At 39.0% G+C, this 27,500-nt stretch overlaps 3 protein-coding genes across 7 annotated transcripts in view; all 3 read right to left on the bottom strand.

The window, feature by feature from the left end:
• The window catches only part of DDX46 (DEAD-box helicase 46), a 52,031-nt gene extending 47,635 nt beyond the window's left edge, over positions 1 to 4,396 (bottom strand). For all 3 annotated transcript variants that reach the window (XM_055553998.1, XM_055554009.1, XM_055554019.1), the window contains exons 1-3: positions 4,134 to 4,396; positions 1,785 to 1,973; positions 197 to 340 (exon numbers count right to left, since the gene is read on the bottom strand). In XM_055553998.1, the coding sequence (XP_055409973.1) occupies positions 197 to 340; positions 1,785 to 1,973; positions 4,134 to 4,150 (350 nt within the window). In that variant the 5' untranslated portion in view covers positions 4,151 to 4,396. The remainder of the gene's footprint in view (positions 1 to 196; positions 341 to 1,784; positions 1,974 to 4,133) is intronic.
• A 6,365-nt stretch (positions 4,397 to 10,761) lies between these two features.
• Positions 10,762 to 18,628, bottom strand: CAMLG (calcium modulating ligand). Of its 2 annotated transcripts, XM_055554045.1 has the most exons (4): positions 18,324 to 18,628; positions 16,373 to 16,830; positions 14,686 to 14,751; positions 10,762 to 11,371 (listed from the first exon to the last, which is right to left on the bottom strand). In XM_055554045.1, the coding sequence occupies exons 1-4, from the start codon at positions 18,484 to 18,486 to the stop codon at positions 11,180 to 11,182; spliced, it is 879 nt and encodes a 292-aa protein (XP_055410020.1). In that variant the 5' UTR covers positions 18,487 to 18,628; the 3' UTR covers positions 10,762 to 11,179. The 2 variants fall into 2 exon arrangements, with proteins under 2 accessions (XP_055410020.1, XP_055410028.1); XM_055554053.1 differs by lacking the exon at positions 14,686 to 14,751.
• A 5,757-nt stretch (positions 18,629 to 24,385) lies between these two features.
• Positions 24,386 to 27,500, bottom strand: part of SEC24A (SEC24 homolog A, COPII coat complex component) — a 73,889-nt gene continuing 70,774 nt past the window's right edge. For both annotated transcript variants that reach the window (XM_055553964.1, XM_055553975.1), the window contains one exon: positions 24,386 to 27,357. In XM_055553964.1, the coding sequence (XP_055409939.1) occupies positions 27,243 to 27,357 (115 nt within the window). In that variant the 3' untranslated portion in view covers positions 24,386 to 27,242. The remainder of the gene's footprint in view (positions 27,358 to 27,500) is intronic.

The following is a 27,500-nucleotide window of genomic DNA, read 5'->3' as shown; positions in this document are numbered from 1 at the left end:
ATGCATTATAAGTATTCAAACTAACAGAATTTAGGTATCTTCTAAAAGCACTACAAGCTTTATAACTTATTGAAATGAAATTAAGCTAACAGCTCATGGTAGCAGCCAAATTCAGCATTTAGAAGGATTTTTTTTTTAAAGTGTAGGGAAGAGAGTTCCCAACCTGCATGATAGATACAGCCAATGTTAACATTACCTATTCTCAGCTTTCTTGCTTTTATTGCCAGGACTGGAAGATCGGGATCTTCGGCCTCGGCTTCTACTCCTTGAACGTCTCCTGTCCCGACTTCGAGATCGTCTTCGTTCTCGACTTCTATCTCTCTCTCTACTTCTGGAACGCCTGCAAAGGGGACACGTTTCATTTATTCTATGACCAAGTAGAACTTCTATTTCAGATCATGGTTTGTGCCTCATGTTGAAAGAAGCTCCTAAATTATTACCACTGTTAAAGACAGATTTAAATTCACTATCAAATCAGTTTAACAGGGAACAAGTAAAGCCAATTCTTACAAGTGGTCAAGGGGGAAAATGAGGATACTAATTTCAAAATGATGTTTGTTGAAAAACAGAGGAAATATGTACTAATAGCTATTCGAAATCTAGACCTAGAGCAGAAAATCTAAATTTCAAAGACAGCTGAAATCTCAGTATAAGGATGGGCAGAATGGGGCTGTGGAAAGATTACAGACACAAATATTAGGAGATAAGAATGTCTATCCTGGTGCTGCTCCTAGCCAGTGCCACACACAGGGCAGGTCACTCTCTGGGTGACCTCTGGATCTGTTTCCTCAACCTACATAATGCAGAGACGTACCAAATAATCTCAAAATCCTTCTTGCTCTAAAATCTTCTAATTTTATTTTCACATCAAAAAGAGACCAAAAAAAAAAAAAAGTAAGAGACCAAATCTTATATGATGCTTAATAAGTATTTGACTGTATTGTATGAAACTGTTCCTGAGGCCACATAATATAACACTGAGTAAGTTAATACTATCCACATTGTTATGGGTGAATATTTTCCCTAAGAACCAATATCTCAAAAAGATAAACTCTAAGTTCTTTCTGAGATCAGTTCACAGCACCTGTATAACCATGTCTTCTTTCCTATTTTAAAGAGAACTTTATTAGAAAACTTTTTTTGCCATGTGAGATTATTTTTATTTAAAGGCTGTTTTTCACCACCAGGGAAGTTACAGATCCTTGGGTGGTACCAAGGAATATTTAATCAAGCACAAGTTTTTAAAAACTAGGATGTTCTTTGGTTAAATCTAAAAAAATTCTTTAAAATCATTTCAAACAAGAAGTGGACACGGCCCTGCCCTGCTCTTCCTTCTCCAGTCAGCTCTAGTGGTGGTTCTGAACACACGGATCGGCTTTCCTGGGACAGGTTTAGGTTAGAACCCCCTCAAAGGCATATTACCTCAACTTTTACTTCTTTTTTTTAAACCTTTCCTGGGGGCTTTACGAGTTCTTTGTGGTGTTGCACAGCAGAAACCAACACAACATTGTAAAGCAATTTTTCTCTAATTAAAAAAAATTTTTTTTCTAAAGTTCTCTTTGGATTACAAGAAACACCACCTCAAGTTTACAAACTTAAAATACCGTTTAACTGTTTGAAAGGTTTTGTTCTAGGCAAATCACTTATGTACCTAATCAAATCAGCTGGGATTAAAACAGACAGCCAGCAAACAGATCACTAAATTCTACCACCAATTAAAGGGACCACTAAAACTTTTAAAGAAGCCCAATTTATCAAGAGTTCTTTGGAGATTACCGCCTTACCTCAGACGCTTCCTGTCTCTCGACCGAGATCTTCTTTTATCCCTGCTACGAGACCTCTCTCTCCTCCTGTCTCTATCCCTGCTTCTAGACCGTCTATCATCTCCACGTTTACTTCTTTTGTCTGAGGGTGAACGACTTCTAGATCGACTTCCAGAGCGTCCCCGTGATGCTGATCGCTTCCGATAGTGGCTAGAATATTAAGTTAAAGATTAAGCTTAGCAAACACACTTAGCTTCTATTACATTTTATTTATTTTATTATTTTCCCTAAAAGTCTCAGCGGATAAACACTGAAAGGACTTTTTACACATCAACTTTTTTAAAATTAGAGGGAAAGAGTGAACTCTTCCGCTACAGCAGATGTAGAGAGGAAACACTGTTAGAGAAGCAAGAACAGTAAGCAAAAGAGACCAAGTTCCTGCTTTTGATGCTCAAGCAGCTTTGTGCTGCTAAAGGGAGAGAAGACAAGTTCAAAAAAGAGAGTCAATACAATGTCATTTGGAGCTATGGAGAAAAACAGCTGAGAGGAGCATGGTAGCCAAATGTGGAGAATTTTATGGGCAGTTATCAGGATAGTCTTTTTTTTTTCCTTTGAGAAGGCTATTGGAAGATTTTAAGCATTACTATTTTTAAAACATTACTCTGGCTGCTAAGGAGAAAACAAACCAAAGAAAGGAGAGGGCAGATGCAGGGAAAATAGGTAAATAGCAACCAAGCAAGTAAGAAACACTGGTGGCTTGGGTCAGAATGTCAAGTGTAGAGTTGTTGACAAGTATCAAAAGCTGGGTATTGGGTATTTCAATGACTAATCAAATGTCAAGTACAACAGCAAACCTCCTGCACAAGTCATGAGGCAGAGCAGTGGGGAAGAAGGCCTAAGGGATGGAAGGGACCTTCTTGGGAAGGGCCCTGAAGGTTCATCTTGAAAGCAGTAAGAACCAATGGACATGAGAGCATGGAAATGACATAACCTTATGTTTATTTCAGAAGTATCATTCTGGCTGACGTGTGGAATCAATTAGAAGAGTAAGATCAGAGGAAGCTAATCAACTTGAGGGAGATGTAGCAGTCTGAGCAATGTATGATTAAGGCCTGAATTAAGTCAAGGAAAGCAGGAATGGCAACAGAGTGCAGAATCTAACTGGATGTAAACATTGAGAGGAGGAGGAGTCAAGTAAATATCACTTCCAGGTTTCCCGCCTAGGTGGCCAAATACCAACGCTTCCACGGAGATTTCAAAGACTTTCAAAGAAATTTTCCGTAGTTATGGAAATACTCTTTATCCAGTTAAACGAATAAACACTTTATAGATTTGTTAAATTTTATCAAGCTCTACCCTTAAGCGTTGCCCATTTCCCTGAAAGTTAATTATACCTCAGTAACTACTACCTTACTTATTTATCATCCTACATATAAATTATCTTTCAGTAACCGCTAAATATTAACCAAATTTGTACATTAAAGATAAAAATCTCAAGATCCCAAACCAGGGAACAATATAAACTGTTTTTGAAGAGTTCTAATAAGAGCTCCCGATTCTCAGTTTTAAAAGGATAAAAAACAAATAAAGAAATCTGAGATCTATTTACAAAGTAAATGTCCATGTCACAAGCATTTATTGTAGCCCAATAAAAGCCTGCTGCTGCTGCTAAGTCGCTTCAGTTGTGTCCGACTCTGTGCGACCCCATAGACAGCAACCCACCAGGCTACCCCGTCCCTGGGATTCTCCAGGCAAGAACACTGGAGTGGGTTGCCATTTCCTTCTCCAATGCATGAAAGTGAAAAGTGAAAGTGAAGTCACTCAGTCGTTTCCGACTCTTAGCGACCCCATGGACTGCAGCCTACCAGGCTCCTCCGTCCATGGGATTTTCCAGGCAAATAAAAGCCTAGTCATGTACAAAGTTATGGGTGTTGTAAAAATATTTGACCACACGCTCCTTTCAATTAACTTAAGAAAATATCCCGCGCTCACAAAGAACTAAAGTAGCGTTAGGGACCAAAGATATGGTCCAAACACGAAGTGGTGAGAAATTCACTTGGGATCGCCATTGAATGAGGAGATCCGGGTAAGCTCTGCGGAAATGGCGGGATCTCTTACAAGTCCTGGAGATCTCTTACAAGCTCCCGCTCCAGGGGCTCGAACCGGCCGATGGCAGTGCAGGGGAACCCTGTGCCTACCGCTCACCCAAGTGCAGCCACTCCCTCAGCAGAGGTCTCCCAGCCCCTCCAGCAGCCGCGGGCAGCGCTGGCCACACGTGGGGCCGCGCTAGCCAGGCCGAGCCCCGAGGGCACCTCGACTCCCGCCTGTTCCCCGCAAAGAAGCCGCTCGGCGGTCGGCGCTCCGCCTTACCGTGACTCCCTGCCCATACCGCCTGCTGTGGGAAACCGGCGCCCTTCGGAACCACGCGCACGAGAACCGGACAGATTAGGAGAACGCACCGCCCTCAGCACGCCGGGAAAGGGGTACCACTAAGAGGCGGCCGCAGCCACAGTGGCAGCTGCCATCCGAACGCGGCCAACGAAAACAAGACGTGCTGGCGCCAGCGGCAGGAAGGAAAAAGCGGGCCGGAAGTGGTTGTCGCTCCACAGCTCCTCCTATAGGCTGGAGGCCGCACAGCACCGGCTGCGGGAAAAGCGATTGCCTCCGCCGTTTTCCCTGCACAGTCACCGCAGCCCGCAGGTCTCGGTGCGGTAGTGGGCAGTGCCTCAACCTTGCAGACCCTGGGAGGGTCTTTCTCACTAGCAGCACTGAAGCGCCATAAATATCCCTGAGCTGTCCCAGGACGTACACTGATATCTGCCTTAAACTGAGCTAAGAGATGCTACAAACATTTCAATTCACTCTCATTTATATATTCATTTATACATATTGTTACGTGTCAGGCATGTTCTAGATTCCAATGAGCTTTCAATGTAGTGGCAGACATGAAGTGAAAGTTGCTCAGTCCTGTCTGACTCTTTGCGACCCAAGGGACTGTAGCCCACCAGGCTCCTCTGTCTGTGGGATTTCTCAGGCAAGAATACTAGAGTGGGTTGCCATTTCCTTCTCCTGGGGATCTTCCCATCCCAGGGATGGAAGCCGGGTCTCCTGCATTGCAGGCAGATTCTTTACTGTCTGAGCCACCAGGGAAGCCCAGTGGCATACATAGACATTAATACAAACACTTGCAGAAGTTTTGTAACAGGAAAGAGATTCTACCATAGGAGTAGAATTCAGAAAAAGAGTTCCCTGAGAAGTGACCTTTGAAGTAAGATTTGAAAACTGAGAAGAAGTTAACTCCCTGAAGAGAAGGAAGAGCTAAACATCTGTACACAAGATTATAATGGCTCTCTTGGCAGCATTCCAGTGCTTCCAATTCAAGGGTCCAGGTTGGGATCCCTGGTCAGGGAACTAAGGTCCCACATGCCACAGGGAGCCACAAAAAACAACAACAACAACAACAAGATTATCACGGTTCTTAACATTGTCTGCACTTGGGAGCTTAAATATGTGCATGCGGATGCATGTGTTCCATTCTGATAATGAGAGAGTCATTTCCTAGGCAGGTTGATAAGGAGTCTAGGGGTCCCCAAGGAGAGAGGGGTCTGGAATTCTCAAGGAGGAAGAAAGGACAAACTTTTTTCCCTTCTCTACATTCCTTAGGATTATATAACAATAATGTATCCTGCCTGAGGACAGTCTCTGGATTAAACCTTCTGGCTAATTCTGTTATCTTAAAATGTAAATTATGGGAGTAGGTCTGGTGAGGTCTTTACAACCTCCAGACATTCTTTGGATTCATTGGAGTCCCTCCTATGCATAGGGAATTTTCAAGCTTCTCAGGTACTTCTGAAGTACAATCCAATCAAGGTGGAGAATGACTCACCTATTGAACTCAACTGAAATGTTGAGTTGTTTTAGCAGAAATCTATAAAGGAGTTGGGGACAGGCTCTCATTTACTTTACATGTCTCTGTACTATTTTATGTTCTTGCACATAAGGATGATAGTCAAGTTCCATATCTTCACTGTGGCAATCATTGCATGGATGTATGTCAAAATTCATTGAACTGTGCACTTTATGCTTTTTTTTTTTTTGGCCATGCCACAGCCCATGGGACATCTTAGTTCCCAACCAGGGATCAATCTGAATCCCCTGCAGTGGAAGCACAAAGTTCTAACCACTGGATGGCCAAGAAATTCCCTGAACTATATGCTTGAAATTGGTGTGTTTTACTGTATGTAAATCTTACCGCAATAAATTTGAATTTTTAGAAAATGAAATCAAGAAGTTAAGACTCCAAGACAGGCTTCTGCCCTTCATCTGATTTACTGACCACTTGTGGCAGCAGTGCAGTCCACGCCAAGGGTAAGGAGAGCCTGAGCCAGTATGGGGCAGAATGGACATCAAGGAGTCAGGTATCAGAGCCACTGTAAATTGCTTGTATGTGGCCTGAAGGTTAAGGAGTGTAGGTTTCAGTCTAAAAGAAATAAGAAACTACTAAAGATGTAAACTGTGGAACAATGAAAAGTGGTCAGATTCTGGATGTATTCCCCAGGCAGCTTTCCAAACACTAATTGATAAAAAGGATGTGAGATGCACTGGTAAGGGGAGGAATAAAGATGACTCCTAGGTTTTGAACAGAGCTACTGTGGATTGCGGTAAATTTGTGGAGATGAAAAAGGCCTGGACACAGCAGATTTGGTGGGAAAAGGAGAGAAAAATCAGTGTTTCTGTCTACTAGGTATCCAGAAGGTGATAATGGCTGAAAGCGAATGTGTGAGTTTGGAGTTCAAAGGAGAATGAGATTGGAGAGATAGGGATCATACTTTATAGAATGTATAATACAGATCTTCCTTGACTGAGGGTGGGGTTGCATCCTGATAAACCCATAGTTAAGTTTAGTGACTGAACTGAAGTTTAAAATAGTTTTAAGTGTTAAATACATTTAATATACCTAACCTACCCATCATCTCAGCCTACCTAGCCAACCTTAAATGTGCTCAGAACTCACACATTAGCCTACAGTTGGGCAAAATCATCTAAGATAACCCCTACAATCAAGTGTTGACTATCATGTAATTTACTGAGTACTGTTCTGAAAGTTCTAGAAGGTATTGTAGGTCATCATAGAACCGTTCAACTTCAGCTTCTTTGGCATTAGAGGTTGGGGAATAGACTAGGATTACTGTGATACTGAGTGATTTGCCTTGAAAACAAAGAGATCATTCTGTCATTTTTGAGATTGCACCCAAGTACTGCATTTCAGACTCTTGTTGACTAGGAGGGCTACTCCACTTATTCTAAGGGATTCTTACTCACAGTAGTAGATATAATGGTCATCTAAATTAAATTCACATTCCAGTCCATTTTAGTTCATTGATTCCTAAAATGTCAGTGTTCACTCTTGCTATCTCCTGTTTGACCACTTCCAATTTACCTTGACTCATGGAACTAACATTCCAGGTTCCTATGCAATATTGTGTTTTACAGCATCAGATTCTACTTCCATCACCAGTCACAACTGGGTGCTGTTTTCACTTTGGTTCCGTCTCTTCATTCTTTCAGGAGTTATTTCTCCACTCTTCTCCCGTAGCATATTGGGCACCTGCTGACCTGGGGAGTTCATCTTTCAATGTCCTACATTTTTGCCTTTTCATACTGTTCATGGGGGTCTCAAGGCAAGAATACTCAAGTGGTTTGCCATTCCCTTCTTCAGAGGACAAGATTTTGTCAGAACCTACCATGACCTGTCCATCTTTGGTGGCCCTATACAGCATGGCTCATAGTTTCATTGAGTTAGATAAGGCTTTGGTCCATGTGATCAATCTGGTTAGTCTTCTGTGATAGTGGTTTTCATTCTGTCTGCCCTCCAATGAATAAGGATAAGTGGCTTATGGAAGCTTCCTGATGGGACAGACTGACTGTGGGGAAAACTGGGTCTTGTTCTGATGGGCAGGGCCATGCTCAGTAAATCTTTAATCCAATCTCACCCTGCTTACTTAACCTATATGCAGAGTACATCATGCAAAGTGCCGGGCTGGATGAAGCACAAGCTGGAATCAAAATTGCCATGAGAAACATCAATAACCTCAGACATGCAGATGACACCACCCTTAAGGCAGAAAGCGAAAAGGAACTGAAGAGCCTCTTGATGAAAATGGAGAGTGAAAAAGTTGGCTTAAAACTCAACATTCAAAAAACTATAAGATAATAGCATCCAGTCCCATCACTTCATGGCAAATAGATGGGGAAACAATGCAAACAGTGTCAGACTTTATTTTCTTGGGCTCCAAAATCACTGCAGATGGTGACTGCAGCCATGAAATTAAGACGCTTGCTCCCTGGAAGAAAAGCTATGACCAACATAGACAGAATATTAAAAAGCAGACACATTACTTTGTCAACAAAAGGCCATCTAGTCAAAGTTATGGTTTTTCCAGTAGTAATGTATGGATGTGAGAGCTGGGGCATAAAGAAAGCTGAGTGCTGAAGAATTGATGCTTTTGAACTGTGGCGTTGGAGAACTCTTGAAAGTCCCTTGGACTGCAACATCAAACCAGTCAATCCTAAAGGAAATCGTTTCTGAATATTCATTGGAAAGACTGATGCTGAAGCTGAAGCTCCAATATTCTGGCCACCTGATGTGAAGAACTGACTCATTTGAAAAGACCCTGATGTTGGGAAAGATTGAAGGCAGGAGGAGAAGGGGATGACAGAGGATGAGATCATTGGATGGCATCACCGACTCAATGGACATGTGTTTGAGCAAACTCTGGGAGTTGGTAATGGACACGGAAGCCTAGCGTGCTGCAGTCCATGGGGTTGCAAAGAGTCAGACATGACTGAGTGACTGAAATGAACAAAGTTAAAAGCAGAATGGCTTATGGGAATAAAACTTTTAAGTGGATCATCCTGGAGTGGCAGACTGGGAGCTGTAGCTCTCTGCCACTGCCCAGCATCACCAGAGAGTAGTATACTGCAGATGGCTAGCCCAGGAAGAGATCAAGATTCAAAATTTGAAGTATGGTTTCTAACAAATGTGTCACTTTCACACCATCATAAAGTCAAAAAATTCTAAGTCAAACCACCCTAATTCAAGATGCTTCTGTACCTGGTATCTGAAGCCAGGGAACTGGATGAGGCCATGAAGAACTTAATGATAAAGTTTGAACAGATTCTTTAAGTCACTTTCTCAAATTTCTCAAGTGAGGCCACTGAGACATGGGAAACAAATTCAATCCCAGATCACTAATCTTTTTGGAATCTAAACTGGAACCAGAACTCAGGTATCTGATAGCCAAGCCAGAGCCCTTTCCCAGATACTTCATTTCTAACTCCCTTTTAAGAGATTACATTCACATGACAATTCTAACTGGCTTTTTATGCCACAGCATATGCATGGCAAGTTTACAGAATTTCTATGTCCTTGAAGAAGTTACCTTTACCTATTAGCAGAGATGAAAGAAGTAATTATAGTCCACTATGTCCCCAATACATCACTTATTTAACAAACTGACCTGGCTTCCAAAGCAGATTTTGATTCTAATTACCCTAGGCCTGAATCTCATAACTCTCATTTTTAGTACCAATTTTGTGTCCACATGTCCATTTATACAACTAATAAGACTAAAAAGCTACTGGTCAAAGATGTCACCTTTCAACAACCATTCTTGTCAATCTAGTATAAACATATCAGATCCCTGAAATTTCTAAGTAAAAAGATTTTTAATTATCCCAAACACTAATAAACTTCCATCTCCATTTGATACAAGTCAACACACTTAAGCAAACTCATGTCTTCTCTTTGAAATACATTTGATAATGATCTACAAATACAAAAACTGTGCATATGTCAAGTGACAAAATGGAAGAAATAAAACATGTAATCAAAAACCCAAATGTCTTCCCAGGGACTGGGGAGAGAGTGACAAATTCAAGAATGCTATCTAATCCTCTAGATATTAGATTTCTATGGACTTAGGGGAAAATGTGTGCTTGTGATCTTACTCTGAGTCAGAGGAATAGACTTAAAGTGCTATACTTATTGTCCATTATTGTGGTTCAAAATAAAAAAGACTTTGTAATTAAAAAAAAAGGCATGTGTGTTTTTAATATCACAAGAATTAAACAGATCATCAAAAAACTAGAGAAATGTAATACCAAATGGCATTACAGTTATGCTTTATACTCTTTTAAGACAAACCTTCCAAATATGACAGCGTTGCTGCTGCTGTTGCTAAGTCGCTTCAGTCGTGTCCGACTCTGTGCGACTCCAGAGACAGCAGCCCACCAGGCTCCCCCGTCCCTGGGATTCTCCAGGCAAGAACACTGGAGTGGGTTGCCATTTCCTTCTCCAATGCATGAAAGTGAAAAGTGAAAGTGAAGTCGCTCAGTCGTGTCCTACTCTTCGCAACCTCATGGACTGCAGCCTACCAGGCTCCTCTGTCCATGGGATTTTCCAGGCAAGAGTACTGGAGTGGGGTGCCATTGCCTTCTCCAATGACAGTGTTAACTTAGTTAAAAAAGGATGTATTCCTATTGGGTTGCATTCCTAAGTCAGTTTTTCAAAGCCCATTTTTATGTCTAATCATTCTATCAGATCAGATCAGATCAGTCGCTCAGTCGTGTCCGACTCTTTGCGACCCCATGAATCACAGCACGCCAGGCCTCCCTGTCCATCACCAACTCCCGGAGTTCACTCAGACCCACATCCATCGAGTCAGTAATGCCATGCAGCCATCTCATCCTCATTCTATACTGTTGGTTAAAAAAAAAAAAACTTCTGAAAATCGAAAACTCAAAAGTAAAAATTTCCAATTTTGAAGTTTGCTAATAAAAATTTTCAGAAAGATTTCATAAATACCTATTAATTTCACATGTATGAATCTTAATCATTTCCTCCATTAAATATTTGTGCTGGAATAAAAATGAAAATACTGACTCAACATGGTTACCTTATACAGCCCTTAGAAGTTAAAATGTGCAAACTAAACAATTTGAGTTCTTCCATTTTATTTTTAAGATGGCTCCATTTCTTAGGACAGAACAATACAAATACAAGAAGCAGTTCTTGGGACCGGCTGAGACCACATTCATCTGCCCTCTTAAGCACAAGCTCAGCTCCCAAAAGATAAATCACAAATCCGAGAAGTTAGGAAAAAGTGTAGACTAGGAATTCTAATCAAACAAGAAAAATCAATTACTGACACTGGTATTCTAATCATCGCATCAGTATTAATACAAACTCAATCCTTTCTAGTCAGGTAACCAGTCATTCCATTCCTAATCAAGTGGTTTTACAAATCCAAGAAGTAAAAGAATTACATGAAGGTGTAAACCAATCTTCTTCCTTTAAAGACACTGCAATATAGAAATTATTTTTTGTAAGCTTTTCTTCCTGAGTTCTGCAGGCGTCATGGTACCTCAGAGCCCCAATAATCAAGCAGTTCATGACAAAAGATAAAAGTAAAAAAGTAGACACAGAGATCTGTGAAAACTTCGCCCATTTTGCTGTAAGTATCCATTGATCGATTTATCACCTCAGCAGGAATTCCAGATAATAGAAGTGCAGCTGTTAGTACTGTTGTCTTTATCTTCTTTTCACTCTGCATAGAGAAAGACTTAAATAAATATTACAGCTTTCAGAAGACTACTTAAGCTCTATAAAAAACATCAGTGCTGTTATTTTTGCCTAATTGATTTCAAAACCGTTAATGAAGTTTTAAGACATCAATCAACAATATATTAACAAACATTTACTGATCATATAATATGTAAAGGAACAAACTGCTCGGCAATAAGGAAAAGACACTATTCTTGCTATCAAAAGTTTAAAAAAACCTCCTATATTGGAGGTTAGGATATAAATAATAATTTAAGATATATACAAAAGTTGAAGACAAAAACAGGAAAGCATTCCCAGACAGGATATAAATACTTGCATGGATAATGTGTGCTATAGTGGCTCAAAGAAGATAGAAATTACTTCAGTATTTTATGTACAAATAAAGCATAGAGAAGGATTTCAGGAGGAAGTAGAATTAAAAAGCAGGACTTCAAATTAAAGAAAACAAAACAAAACAAAAAACAGACATTTGAGAATGAGCAAAATTGAGAGGAGCAGAAGTGAGTGGATAAATCCTATTGTAGGGTTAAGTCTCATGACAACAAAAGTCAGAAAACTGATAGATGTTCTGGAGGACAGTCAATCATTTGTAACAGAATCAAAGGAACATTCTGTAGAGTCAAGCCTAACTGCCATGTAAAGAATTCACGTTCGATTTCATATGTAATAGGATGTGTGCGCGCACATGCGCACAAGCTTAGTCATATCCAACTCTGACCCTAGGGACTGTAGCCCATCAGGATCCTCTGTCTATGGGACATTCCAGGCAAGAATACTGGAGTGGGTTGCCATTTCCTTCTCTAAGGATCTTTCCAAACCAGGGATCGAACCCTCATCTCCTGTGTCTCCTGCACTGCAGGCAGATTCTTTACCACTTGAGTCATGAGGAAAGGCCTATGCAATAAGATACAAACATTTATTCATTAAACATTTATTTCCTAGTATAATTTTCTAGTCTCATTCTTTAAGAGATTCAAGGCTGAATTTTCATTTAATGATTCGGTATCACCAAATCCAATCCAATAAAAATTTTTTATTGCAAAAAATTTTTAAATAGAAAAAGCTGTAGTTATCCACAGGAAATCAAAACTTATGTCCACAAAAAACTCATTCAAGAAAGTTCTTAGTTGCTTTAGTCATGCCCATCAATGGAAAATTAGATAAATAAGTGGATATACTCAGTCAATAGAGTATTACTCAGAAAAAAAAAAGACAATGATTCTACTGATGCACTCAACAATATGGATGAATCTCAAAAATACAATGTAGAATGAAAGAAGCCTTGCATGAAGAAGTATGTACTGAACAATCCCATTTATATTAAGTGCTAAAACAGCTAAAATTAATCTATGGTAGGTAAAAGAAAATCAGACCTTCATGGTACGGGGGCTGGGACTGCCTAGAAAAGAGCATGGTGGAACTTCCTGACAGTAATGTTCTAAATCTTGAAAGGATTTGGGTTTCACAGGTTGTCAAAACTCATTTAAGGTATAATAAAGACTTGAGCATTTCAATGTATGAAAAATTTACCTTAAAACAAAGAAAAAGAACCATAAAGAAACACTGAATTTTCGTTGATATGTAAGCTGAAATGTGTAATGGAAAAATATGCTTATGTCTTCATCTACAACATACTTTATAATGCACCAAAAAAAGAAAGATGTATTTTTAAAAAGTGATACATTGAAGATGTGTAGAAAACTGAGTAAATATATGATAAATATAATGAAATTTTCATTACAGAATCTAGGTGGTAACTAAACGGGTGTTAACTGCATAATTCTTTCAATTTTTCTGTTGAGACCTGTTACAGCAAAATGTTTTGTTAAAAGAATATTGTACAGTAATTTCCCTTTTCACTCACCCATTTCACTAGTAACCGATACACACTCTATCATAAATAACCAGTTAATAATTTCATGTAATATTCTTCCAGAGTTTCTTTACACATACACAAGCAAAATCAAATACATATAATTTTCCTCCTTTTTACAAAAAAAAGGAGTATACTCTCTCTCTCTCTCTCTCTCTCTATATATATATATATATATAGTATATATATGCTGGTCTGTATTTTTATCTTAGTATTTCTTGACAGGCTACCATTATCAGCACATGGAGACCTTTATCATTCTGAATGGATACACCATAATTTTTTTAAACTAGTCACTTATTAGTAGACATTTAGGTTGCTTCCAAACTTGTGCTACTGGAAAACTAAAATCAATGTTTCAAGAGCAAACGTTTAAACAAATGTTTGAATTAAAACTACATTCTTGGAGAGGATCAATAAATATATATATATATTTATATCATAAAAACGTATCAATTAAAAAATGAAATTACTTATCCTTCTTTACTCTTACTTTGAGTATTTGACTATATGACCCCTCAAAAATATGTTTCAGATCTATTAAACACACACATGAGGTCTATCAGTGCATTGCAGCTCAGATGGTAAAGCATCTGCCTGCAATGCAGGAGATCCGGGTTCAATCCCTGGGTTGGGAAGATCTCCTGGAGAAGGAAACGGCAACCCACTCCAGTATTCTTGCCTGGAGAATCCCAGGGACAGAGGCATCTGGTAGGCTACAGTCCATGGGGTCGCAAAGAGTCGGACACGACTGAGCGACTTCACTTCACTTCAAGCAAACAGTCAAGTAGCCAATTTTTAGCAAAAATCTCACACAAAACACAATTACTCAAATAAGCTTATCTTCTGTACTGGCAAGCCAAGTCCCATAGTATAACTATAGTCAAGTAGACCAGGTCAACACTGATACTCCTCATAATTCTGCTAAGTATGGCCAAGTGTTTTTTGCAAGTTATCAGACCCTTGGCATTAAAGATAAAGTGCACTGTTATTAAGTGCTCAGAAAGGACCACACTAACTGAAGATAACTGAAGCCATTTTTAAATTAACTTTTGCTATTAGAAACAAAATGTATTACTAAATTTACTAAGTAATTAAGTTAAACACTTTCTTAGACAAGTACTATTCAAACTCTGTAATGAGGCTTTCCCCCCAGTCCATCGTGGACTAACATTTTTTGTAAAATACAATAAAAATGTTACGGTAATGCCAAATTGCTATAAAAGTTTCTAATTACTTTTGGAACTGAACTTAGTACAAACAAAAACAAATAGTTTGAAGATCCACAGTGGTGAGCTAAACAAATCTGAATAGCACTGATTTAAACCATAAGTATAAATACTTTTTTAAAAGTTCTTAAAATCATCTAGTCGTTAATCAATCTAAATATATCACCCAATTTAGAAAAAAAATTAATTTACCTTGGGAAAATATTTGTATAGTCCCATGTATGCAAGTTGTAAAGTAAGAAATGGAGCAAATATGGACTGTGAAGATAGAAGATAAAGTTACATGTATTTCCAACATAATCATTCAAATCACAATAAATCAGACTAACAGCAGTGACAAAATTCCAAGCAAAAAAACTGTAATAAAAATTTAATTTTAGTGGCTGAAAGCAGTCTTGTTTCTGCAAAACGGTGACAAATACAGAGGTGTGATTTCCTTAACATAAAGCGTGTTTCTCATGTTTTATGAGGGAGGATACTCCTTCGATATTCCCCAAAATGCCTCTCTCTCAAAAATTGACCTTTTAAGTAATTTAAAGTGTTTGGTGGCCACTGATGTATAATGCATCATGCAGAAACATCCCTCTCATCTAGAAGTATTTACTTGACAATTTGAAAGCACATCTAAAAGGCTCAGTACTCGCAACAGATGCCATACATACCTCAGTCACACTTTGGGGCAAGAAATGAATTCATTTCTGGCCCTCAAATAATGAGTTGTTTGTATTATAGATAAAATAGCTTGGTTATCCCGCTTCTCACACAATAAAACATAAAATATCAAAATAATACTTCAGTTACATTTATTTCTAAAACTAAAATATCATGAAGGGAGTAAAGGAGCAAGCATTACTAAATGGAAGCATAGTAAGAGCAGTGATTAACAGCTGAAAATCCGACAGCAAGAAAAAAGTCCAGAAACCCAAAAAACCTCAAACAAAATGAGGCACAAAAATAGGACATAATTTTAAAAAACATGGAAGTGCAGAGGCCTTTAGATAAAAAAGAAAAAAAGCAGCTCTACATCTCACTAAATACTGAAAGCTACAATGAAAATTTATCATCAGAAAAAAAAAATCTGCTCAACAGAATTCTCTTTAAGAAAAAACTGGCATAAAAAGAGACTTTTAAAGACTTTTTTGCTTAATAACATTAACCTTAATTATCTGAAAATTTACTTATGTGCCTGGTACTTGGTAGGTATTCTTAAAATGTCTACTGAATGGAAACACCTCAAAGAGCAAGACACTGAATACAAGTTGTGCTTTTTTTTTCTTCACATACTGTAAACAATAAAACACATCCTACCTTTCAGAACAGCCACTGGCATCTGAGGGTACGTGATGGACTGCGGTTATGGTAACAGTACAACATTATAAAATGCTGAATGCCTCTGAACCCTAAAAACATTACATCACGTTCAGGACCAAAACTGTATTTTAGTATTTCAAGTCATCCGAAAAGCGGTAATTAATATATAGGATGTGTAGGTAATTTACCCTTCGGTTTTGGAATGAAACTGCCTGGGTTTAGTTGTCACTTAGTAATGTGACCCTGGACAAATGATTTCACCTGAGTCTTCATTCCCTCATCTACAAAACAGATTCAAATGATACCTGGCTCATAAGGATGAGGTTAAACGAATTCATACATGTAAAGCACTTAGAATGGTACTTAGCATACAAGAAGATTTTAGCATTATCATCAGGCTCTGTATTTAACTGGAACACTTCATTCTGTACCTAAGGCAAACAGCAGTTTATAACACATCTCCAAATAGTCACATGGATCACAAATATTACATTCATATTAGAAAGGAATCTTATGGATTAAAAGCACTCATTACTATAATCAATTTTCATTTTCCACTGTTTCTTACCAAATATTTGCAAACAAAAGCTCTAACTCCAAAGGCAAGAAGAGCACAGCCCACCAATCTAAATATTCGAAAAGAGTCAAATTCTTCTGTTGTATTCCCATCTTCTTGACTGGGCTTTTCACTAATCAGCTGTTTCCTTAGCTTCATTGCTTCTTCAAATCTGGAGAGGTACTGTTCCAGGCCATGGCGAGAACCCCTCTGGACAGAGTCGGCTGTCAGGTCCCCTCTGTTCCGCTGCCGGAGCTCAAGGCTTATATCATTACTGCACTCAGAAGGTTTAATGAAGGAGTCCAGTTTGTCTCCCAGCTGAGTCCCCTTTACCTCGGCCACTCCACTCTGGTCAGACGGTCCTGTACTGACTGAATCACCCAGCACTACTCGCTTTGAAACAGAAGGAATGGTGAGGGAGTTCAGTTTATCAATGTCCTGCTGTTTTGATTTTGTTTGACTTTCTTCTTCTGAGAAAAGAAATTTAGAAGCCTTAAGTATTACATACTGGACAACATCTTTCTTATTAATATTTAAAAATATGCCACTAGAGCTAAAATTTGGCAGCCTCTGAAATAATACTGATCCTTCATAAAGAAACAAATTCCTTCCTCTACACACACAAACAAAATGTCAGAGAGTATTCTTTCAGAGGATATAACCCAAACTTTGGGGACAGAAGATAAAGCTAATAGACAAGTTGGGAAAGAGTTAGGAACGGAGATTTTCTAAAACCACTATTTTTAATATTACATTTCTGAATCCAGAGTCCGATCAGCATAGGGTGTGGCACATCCTACCGGTTTGCGTAACCCTTCTACTGTCATCTAGGAGACATTAGAAGGTACTTCAGCACTTTTAGGATGCTGTTCCGGTTTAAAACAAAACAAAGGTTGGGGGAACCTTTAATGACAGATAAAATAAAAATCTCAAAGCAAAAGAACAAAGAAAATGCTTTGGGAAAGAATATTCTGCTATTAACCATTAAAAGAGAAAATGTGTCTCCTAACAATTGTTCTAGAATTTGAAATACGGCTCTTACCTCTCTCAGCAGTTTTCAGTGGCAAATCTGTTAACTGTCTAAAAATTCAGAGTTATATCTAAAGCCCCACAGAGCAAAAGTCACAAGGATCTAAGGAACTTGCAGCCAGTGACTGAAGGCCAAATATTAGAGGCAACACTAAATAGAAATTTACGAGTGTACAGTAAATACAGGGGGAAAAAATTTTTTTTAAGAAACCCACTATACATGTCATTGGGGGAGAAATGAGGAACTCCTTTCAGTGTTGAAGGCAGTTTCTGACATCATTCGTATCAATCTCTGCACATTACGAGATAAGGCCTCAGATGGGCATGTTTCCCTTGTTGGGTCTCTAAAGAATGGTCGCTCCAATTTTTATCACTTGTTTAAGAAGGCCTGCAGATGACAGTGTCGAGGGCACCGCACAGACACCAGGATATGGGGCCGTGATTCACGTCGGACGAACTAGAGGGGCAGTTCAGTAAAGACAAGCTCATGGGGGCCGACAGAGCAAAAAGAAGGCAGTCACTAGGGAAGGCACTGGAAGGGAAAGCATTTACAAGGGGAAGAATGGCAGGCAATCTTCCTGACGGGCACGGTAGGTAGAGCAGTCTGGGAATAAAATGTGCGCCCTTCAAGAGAGGCGAGGGGGTGACGGGGGTGGTGTTGGGGCCGCCTCAGGGTTAGTGCGCATAGGGTATACCACGGCAGAGGATCTTAGGATCAAGAGCATTGCAGTTTGCGGCGGAAAACTGAGAAAAACGAGAAACGTCCTGCGGTGAAGAAGTGAGAACCTGGGACCTCATCAAAGGGGCGGGGCCCGAGGAGAGGTCACAGAGCAGGGCTTGGTCAGAAAAGTCTAGGGGTGGAGGAGGGAAAGGAAGAATGATCCCCAAGACTCAAAAGGGATGGCAGGAAACTATGGGGAACGGAGGTTCTCACCCGCGCCGCTCCCGGGCCTGTGAAAGCCCATGATTCGGTTGATGCGCTGTTCCGAGTTCATGAGCAGCTTTCTCCGCCGCAGCTCCGCCCGACGCTGGGAAGCCGACAGGCCTGAGCCAGCCGGGGCCCCGGGCCGGTCCCCGCTGTCGGTCACCGGCTCCATCTTCCCCTCCACTGTCCAGGAGTAGTGACGATGACGTGAGCGGCAGCCGCGGCGCCCAAGACTTCAGACTGGGCCGCAGGCCGCGCGTGCCCCTACCGCTGTGGACCCGCCCCCGAGAGCGCAGGGCCGCATATGCAGCGTAAACGGGCGCGCCGCCTGTCGGAACCAAGCGCGAGCTTTGCGCCGCCATCTTGAGTGAGGGCATCCTTGGCCGCTCTAATTCCTCCCACCTGGGCTGGTCCTCAATGCTCCTCCCCCGCCACCGGGCCCCGTTGCCGTTCACTCGGAGGTGAAGAAACCCAGCATCCAGTCTGACCCAATGGAAACGTGTGGTCAAGGAATAGACTCCTCCTACCTGATGCCAGGAAGCAAAATGGAGCCTGCAGTGGCAGGCACTGGTTTCCAGTGACCTTCGGGCTCGCTTAGAGGCGTCGAGAATACGTAACTTCGAGAGCGACGATTTATGCAGCGTTGCGGCTGGGATTTGTTCTTGGTGCTGATTCCTCATCTTCAGCAGTGCTTCTACCAAATGCATGCCTGTTTTGATGAAGACTTTCCCAGTGAAGCCTTCCCTGTCCACTCTGTGTTGTCGCCCCAACTCAACACTCTGTTCTCCTTATCTGCCCTTTGTCCTTAACAGTTATAACTGACTCTCAAGCTGAATGTACTTTTATTATCTGCTTCCCACTTCGTAAAACATAAGCTCCATGAAGACAATCACTGTGTTCTTGCATAGGGCTACAGCTCTTAGAACAGTGTGGGCCCTCAACAGGGGTGCCTTATCCATTACGTCATGTTTACAGCATACAATAGGGGCCCAAGAAAATGCTTTAATTTGAATTTTTTATTGAAGCAAAGTTTATTAAAGCAAAGATTGTGTTAGTTTCCAGTGTACAGCAAAGTAATTGGTATGTGTGTGTGTGTGTGTATATATATACACATATATATATGTGTATATGTATATATATATATACACATATATATATATATATGCAAGTATTAGTCCTTCAGTCCTTTCCAACTCTGACTGTGTAGCCTGCCAGGCATCTCTGTCCATGCTATTCTCCAGGCAAGAATGCTAGAGTGTGTAGCCATGTCCTTCTCCAGGGGATCCTCCCTACCCAGGGATTGAACCTGGGTCTCGCCCGCTGCGGACAGATTCGTTACCATCCGAGCCACCATATGTATGTATATATGATGGGCTTCCCAGGTGGTGCGGTGGTAAAGAATCTGCATTCCAATACAAGAGACAAGTAGGTTTGCTCCCTGGGCGGGGAAGATCCTCTGGAGTAGAAAATGGCAACCCTCTCCAGTTGCCTGGAAAATTTTATGGACAGAGGAGCTTGGCAGGCTACAGTCCATGGGGTCACAGAGAGTCAGACACAACTGAAGCAACTGAGCATGGCAAGGCAAAAGGGCTCTGGCACATCTCAAGAAAAATTTCCCCCGGTATCAGAACTTTACAAGGGCAAGTCCACCTCCATTTTAAAAATTTTTGTGTACGTTATTTTTTGATTTTCCTTTATAAATCTTTAATTTTTCCACCATTAAAAAAAAATTTGATCACTCTACCCCATGCCTAGCATTGACAGCACTAGATTAAGTTTACCTGAAGAGTTGCACAAATTTTTCTTTTAGAGGAAGTGTCAAAACTTGGCATTTTCAATGAGTTTTATAAAGATATAAAACCATTTAGGCTTATTTGGTATGTACACACATATACATATATACTTCCCTATATTCTTTTTAAAATTATTCTTTTCCATTATAGTTTGCTATAAGATACCAAATGGAGAAGGCAATGGCACTCCACTCCAGTACTCTTGCCTGGAAAATCCCATGGACGGAGGAGCCTGGGGACTGCAGTCCATGGGGTCGCTAAGAGTCAGACACGACTGAGCAACTTCACTTTCCCTTTTCACTTTCATGCATTGGAGGAGGAAATGGCAACCCACTCCAGTGTTCTTGCCTGGAGAATCCCCGGGACGGCAGGGCCTGGTGGGCTGCTGTCTCTGGGGTCGCACAGAGTTGGACACGACTGAAGTGACTTAGCAGTAGCAGTAGCATAAGATACCAAATACAGTTCCCTGTGCCATACAATAAATCTTGGCTGTTGATTAATTTTATATATCAAAGTGTGCATCTATTAACTCCATTACTTTCAATTTATTCCTCCCCTGCCTTTTCCTCTTTGGTAACCGTAAGTTTATTTTCTTTGTTTGTTTCTAAATAAATTCGTTTAGTTTGAACTTGTTTTAAATGAGAAGGAAAATGTAGTGATAATTTATATATAATGATGAATCCAGCCTGGATGGTAGGCATTATCATACTGACACAGTCATGAAATATCATTTTAAGTGTGCTTTAATGAGGAAGGAGCCCACAAAAGCAAAGTACCTACAGCCCACAAAAGTCATAATGCAGCCCTGGTGTGCAGTAATGACTAAGTGAATGAGTAAATGAGTGAACTGAATCCCTGTCGGCTCTTGAGAGGATGCCATGGTCAGATCCCATCTGAGGCTGCAGAGGGTGAAGCAGCCCAGTGTCCCCTGCAGTGCCCCCTGCAAGGAAGCCTGCTACATGAGCTTGCTCCAAGTCAGGAAGCCCATGAAACCCTGACTAGATAGAAGGTAATAAAATACTGTTTTGAACTGTTTAGTCACTTGACCCTGTCCCAGACAGAGAAGGATTTTGAAAAAAAGTGTAAAAACAAATGGCAATGTTTTTTTGGATTCAACAAAAAAGGAGCTCAAGTATAAACATTGAAATTGAACATTTCCTCTTTGGAGGATAGCTGAATCTCCAGGGACATGCCCTAGTTAGTAATTTTAAAGCGTTAGAAAAGGTTTCCTTGCATATCTGTTCAGATCTACATCTCTGAGGCCCAGACTGTGCCTTTAAAAATTCTACAATTGAAATAATTAATTCCTAGTAATAAATGTGCAGAACTTGATAGAGTCCTGATGACTCAGGATTAATTACAATTTGGGGACTTCCCTGGCAGTCGAGTGGTTAACACTCCACTTCCACTTCAGGGGGTGTGGGTTCAATTGCTAGTTGGGAAACTAAGGTCTCATGGCAAAATAAACAAATACAATTCCAGGGTAAACAGGTTTTTTTTCACTTGTGATAGCATATAGAAACCAAGTTAATATTTTTATTTAGATAGATGTGTTGATGTATGATGCTGATGAAGTCAGCTAAGAATTTAAAGGGTCAGGATTTCATATTACATGCTTATTTCTGGGGAACTATTTCTCTATGAGGTTTCCATAGTTATTAAGTTTCCTAGTGCTTCTCAGTGGTATGATTCCTTGCTAAATGATGTACATACTTAATTCTTGTCTCCCTTACTTTACAAGGGCAAGTCCACATCCATCTTTAATTTTTATATGTTATATCTTGATTTCTTTTCCTTTAAAAATATTTAAAATCTATGTTTTTTCCCCATTAAAAAAAATTGACCAGTTTTACCCCATGCCTAGCACTGACAGCACTAGATTAAATTTACCTGCATAGGTGCACAAATGTTTTAGAGAAAGTGTCAAAACTTGGCATTTCAATGAGTTTTATGTAATTTTTATTTGACCCTAGCATTGTTAAGGCAGGCTAATATTAATACTTTATTGACTAACTGTAGCTACAAAGCTGAATAGATTGAATCATAAGTAATAAAATAATTCAGATTCTGGGGTTAAAAGTTGGCAGTAAGTTCATGCTTGGACACCTCTCTACTACACACAGCTATCAGTAACATTTAAAAACATAAAGGGAAAAAAATAGGACCTCAAAAACAAGAGAAACATCTCAGCAGATCTGAGTATGTGAAACATAGCACAGTGTGGCTAGACAGGTGCCTGTTGGGCTACAGATCCAGAAACAGGCAGTGATGGCACAATCTATGTGTAAGAGGAACTCAGAGTGTTCCACATGAGACAGGGATGGACAGGACCAACTCACTGCTTGAAGTCTGTCTGTGCCTGCTAAGTCGTGTCAGTCGTGTCCCACTTTTTGCAACCCTATGAACTGTACAGGCTATACCTGCAAGGCTCCTCTGTCCATGGGATTCTCCAGGCAAGATATGAGGTCTGCCCTCCCTGAAGAATATTCAAAATATCATTTTCTATTGGATTTCAGCTTAATAAATAGAAAAGCAGAAGACAGGGCTGTTGACTTCCCACTGTTGGTGACTAGAATGGTGATATCCTCAAATCACTGCATAACAGGAGCCCTGAAACATCACCAATAGCCCTGGTTTTTGGAAAATGCAACTAGAAAACCCATAGACAGGGAGAGGGAAAGCTTGGACAGAGAGAGATGTGCTAAACTGAAAAGAATAACCCTCTCAATCAAATGACCCTGCTGCTACTGCTACTGCTAAGTCACTTCAGTCGTGTCCGACTCTGTGTGACCCCACAGACGGCAGCCCACCAGGCTCCACTGTCCCTGGGATTCTCCAGGCAAGAACACTGGAGTGGGTTGCCACTTCCTTCTCCAATGCATGAAAGTGAAAAGTGAAAGTGAAGTCGCTCAGTCGTGTCCAACTCCTAGCGACCCCATGGACTGCAGCCTTCCAGGCTCCTCCATCCATGGGATTTTCCAGGCAGGAGTACTGGAGTGGGGTGCCACTGCCTTCTCCGCAAATGAGCCTAGAAATCCAAATTCTAAGAAACATGAAAAACAGACATTCTAACAAACATTTAAATTCTGCCACCCAAATTAAAAATCAGAATTGGAATTCACTTCAGAATTGTATGTGTGTTAGTTGCTCAGTCGTGTCTGACTTTGTGACCCCATGGACTGTAGCCTGCCAGGATCCTCTGTCCATGGGATTCTCCAGGCAAGAATACTGGAGTGGGGCCATTTCCTTCTCCAGGGGATCTTCCCAACCCAGGGATTGAAGCCGGGTCTCCTGCATCACAGGTGGATTCTTTACCGTCTGAGTCACTAGGAAAGCCATCCCCAGAATTTTATAGAACAGTTTTAATACATTACTGAACAAAATAGGCAGAAATTAGTCAAAAATGGTTACACAAATATAAAATTCAATAGATGAGATTAAGCTTCAAGTGGACATAGTCACAAGCAGAATTAGTAAAAACATACATCATAAAGGAATTCTGAAGGCAAAGAATAGAGGGAATGACGGAAGCAAAAACTTAAAAAAAATAACTTTATATGTCAATTATACCTAGTTTTTAAAAATAAAATTTTAAAAAGCGAGAATTTTCTAGAATTGAAAGTAGACAAGGATCTCTGGATTAAAGTGTGCACTGAAAAACAAGCAGGATAAACAATAAACTCAGAGTAGTGAAACTATTGGGCTTTCCAGGCAGCTTAGTGGTAAAGAATCCTCCTGCCACGCAGGAGACACAGGTTTGATTCCTGGGTTGAAAAAATCCTGTGGAGCAGGAAATGGCAACCCACTCTAGTACTCTTGCCTGGGAAATCGCATGGACAGACGGCTACAGTCCATGGGATCGAAAAGAGCCAGACACTACTTACTTAGCAACTAAACACAACAACAAGTAAAACTATTACAACTATAGCATATTAAGGATAAAAGAAAAATCATAAGAGCTAACATTATCTTTCAAATAAAAATTAGACTTACAGTAGGCATATCAGTAACAAAAGGGACACAAGACAATAGAGTAGTACCTTAAGCATACTGAGAACTAGAAAATAAACCATTTAAAACCCTTTCAATCTAGAATTTTAAACCTAGCTGTTCTTGAAGAGTGAGCATCTAGAATTAGGATTATGAAATCCCAGATTCTGACATAGGTTTAAAGCCTCTTCAACCGTATTTTTCCATTGACTTAATTTGGATGTACAACATAGAACTACTCAGTGACTGTCAAGTTATTCATGTCAATTTAAATACATAACCACAGTATGAAGCTCTTTCAATTAACTTTATTGAATAGCCAAATCGATAAGTTAGCACAATTCAAACGATTATTTGCATGGGTTACAAATGACTTTTTTTTTTTACAGGAAAAAAACAGTGAGAATTACAAACTGTAAAAAGGAAGACATCTTGTCTCTAACATTTCAGAGAAGCAAGATATAACACAGCACATTGAAGACCAATACAGATTTGAATTTGAAAACAAGAATTTAATGTTACAATATTATACACTACTTTACAAAATTAAAATTTCTACATAAGGATTATACTTGTAATAGTTAACAAAATCCTGAAATCACATTTGGTGGTCCCCTAGATAACAGCTGTTATACATCTTTGATTAGAAGAAAAATCTTTTATTCTAATTATTGTAAAACAGTCTATTAGACTCAATACATTACATTAAATTAAAACAATGAAATATAGGCAAACTAAATAAATGGTACAGCTTGAGTGAATTATTAATGTGTCAGACTTACAGAAATGTTATTTTAAAAATCCTAGAAATTAGAAAAATAGAGTACTTTTTATGGTAGAACTGCCACTCAGATTTAAATACCAAGATTGCCCTTGTCAATTACTTTAGTAGTTGTAGATCTGTAGAAAATTCAAGGATCTTTCATAATTTACAACTACAATAAAAAAAATATGGCATAGTGTAAATATTAGTTGCTTTACATCAAAAAGTAATACAAGATGAGATAGCAGGCAGCGCCCTACTTAAAAAAAAAACTAAAGTAACACATTCAATATTGCAAAAAATAATTGCTTAATATCAATATCTCCAAAAAATTCATTCATTCCCTCATTACTGGGAGAACAAATATTGTGAATTCTTAATAAAGTTATGTTTTTTATGACCTGGCTATTATAAAATTATTCTGGATTGCACATGTTATGCAATATGTAAAATAATTTTTTTAAAGTAAATTTGTGAAATATACCAACAAAGCATGTGGTAATAACAAGAGTCATACCCACTTAGGGATGAAAGTGAGGCACGAGGAAGATTACTGTCCCTAGGAGCACAAACTTTCCCCTCTGGAAGATTCATTACTACTATTAAAAAAGGACCTACAATATCAACATTTAAAATTCACATTATGAACAGAATTTTAGTTATTTTAAGAAACATCAGTGCATAATAATGACTCTCAGTTTCTTTAGAAGAGGGGAAAATAGAAATGTATTCTAATTAGCTATAATTTGAAAATTGCTTCCTAATAAAGGAAGCAGCTTTCAAGAAAATTTCCAGTTCAATGTATCACTTGCAAACTGAAAATAAACCTTAACACTGCTTCAGGGAGATAATATTTTTATAGAACACAATTATTCTGATCTGGCTGGCAAGCAGTAGTATATACTCTAGTGGGACCTATTTCTTCCCTAACCCAAAACGATTCAGTTAAAGTCAGCTCATATTGATGTAAACCTGAAGGTTACTATTTCATTGGTGATCATGTAAGATCAAGATTGTAAACACATTTTTCTAATCCATTAAAACAAAGAAACAAAAATCTTTTCATCAAGTACTACTCATGAACAACTTTTACTTCAAAATGTTCATACAAGACAAGATGAATCTGTGAAAACTGGACCAAACTCTTTTTAAAGATATTCTATCACACCACCTTAAATATACAGATGTATAATTTACCTATTTGTAAACAAAATTCACTTAATAGTTTTTACTATAATATTTCTCTGGCCAAATCAAAAAGCAGTATCTTGAGCATGTTCAGAAATCAAGTTTCTTTTATCATCACCATATATCGGATTTGTGTGATCTTAATATCACCTAAACCAAACAGCGGCATTCATGCTTTAAGTTTTAATGTTAAGAATAAATCTTATGAGCAACTTCCAATTCAATTATAAAACTCCTTAGAAAATGTTACTGATGAATTTGAGACAGCATTTAAGAAATCTTTAATTTCTTTTATTCATACTCATTTCACCAATATAATGTTTTTATATTATACATCACAGAGCAGAAATGTACCAAATAAAACCCACTTAAAGGATCAAGATAACTAAGTTTCTCATCTCCCTACTATTGCCAGTCCCAGCGTATTTATGAAGACAGCTCAGATTTTTTTCACTGCAGAATAAGACGGTGTGTCCAACCAAGTCTTCTGCAGTCAAATCAGAAAACCACTTAAGAGTTTTCACTCCAGATCAGTGACTTTGTTCTTCAAGTATACAGAATACTGACAAAGCTTGACTGTATCACTTCATATTCTTCTCAAGCTAGACTAGAGTTGATTTACTCTAGTTTTAGTTAACATGATGATCCTTTTTCTTCCTTAAAAAAAAAAAAAAGCGAAACTCTGGGGGATGGATACTAGTTTTCCAACATATGATTTACTTCAAAAATCTTTTTCTTTTAAAAAGATCATTATCAATGGATTTGTAACTTCCCCGCAACATTTAATCTTGTGAGGTTTTAAATGTAGCAGCCAAAAATTCAGAAAAAAAATGAGAAATATACATTTGGAACACAGAAGTCTTTATTTTACAAAATGTACTTTGCCTCTGCGATACTGTCTTATTTGAATCCATAACAACTCAAACATAATTGGCAGCAAAGAATAAAGGTCATTTGTGTGATCAATCATATGCAGATATATTTTGATTTGAAAAATACAGTATTTCAGAGTTGCATGTTTGATTCTCCGCTGTGTTCCTTTATTTGCTACAGTTTGTTGAAATCACAGTGAGAACATATAATCATCACATTAGTCCACAAACCTAACAGGAAAGGAAGGTATTACACACTCTCAGGTGTTCTGTGTTATTGTGACTTTCCTTTGAAATTATTAAGTCGAGTATCTTCATTTGTTCATTTATTCACTTGCTGTTGTATATGCAAGAGGAATTCATAATATGATAACGCAGATTCTGTTCTGTCTTCTACCATGTTTTGAAGGAAGTTTGCTTTCATCGGACTCTCATCTCTTAGGAATAAAAGACAAATATTTATAATATTAGACAAAATGTAATAGTAAAATAAACAGTGGATTTGTCACAAAGCTTTGACATCTACTTTGCTAATAAATGGATATAAAGCATAACTTAATACTACTAACTTATACTATTT

Source organism: Bubalus kerabau, chromosome 1, assembly GCF_029407905.1.
Source record: "Bubalus kerabau isolate K-KA32 ecotype Philippines breed swamp buffalo chromosome 1, PCC_UOA_SB_1v2, whole genome shotgun sequence".
NCBI lineage: Eukaryota > Metazoa > Chordata > Mammalia > Artiodactyla > Bovidae > Bubalus > Bubalus kerabau.
This window is presented reverse-complemented; position numbering and strand designations above follow the sequence as displayed.

Bases quoted from the DNA above. Each gene is read 5' to 3' on its own strand.
- CAMLG (XM_055554045.1), bottom strand. From the start codon at position 18,486: ATGGAGCCGGTGACCGACAGCGGGGACCGGCCCGGGGCCCCGGCTGGC. The intron at 16,831-18,323 runs GTGAGAACCTCC...TTCTTTTCTCAG, and splicing joins CAGGCCCGGGAGCGGCGCGG to AAGAAGAAAGTCAAACAAAA. The intron at 14,752-16,372 runs GTAAGAAACAGT...CTATCTTCACAG, and splicing joins CTTTTGTTTGCAAATATTTG to TCCATATTTGCTCCATTTCT.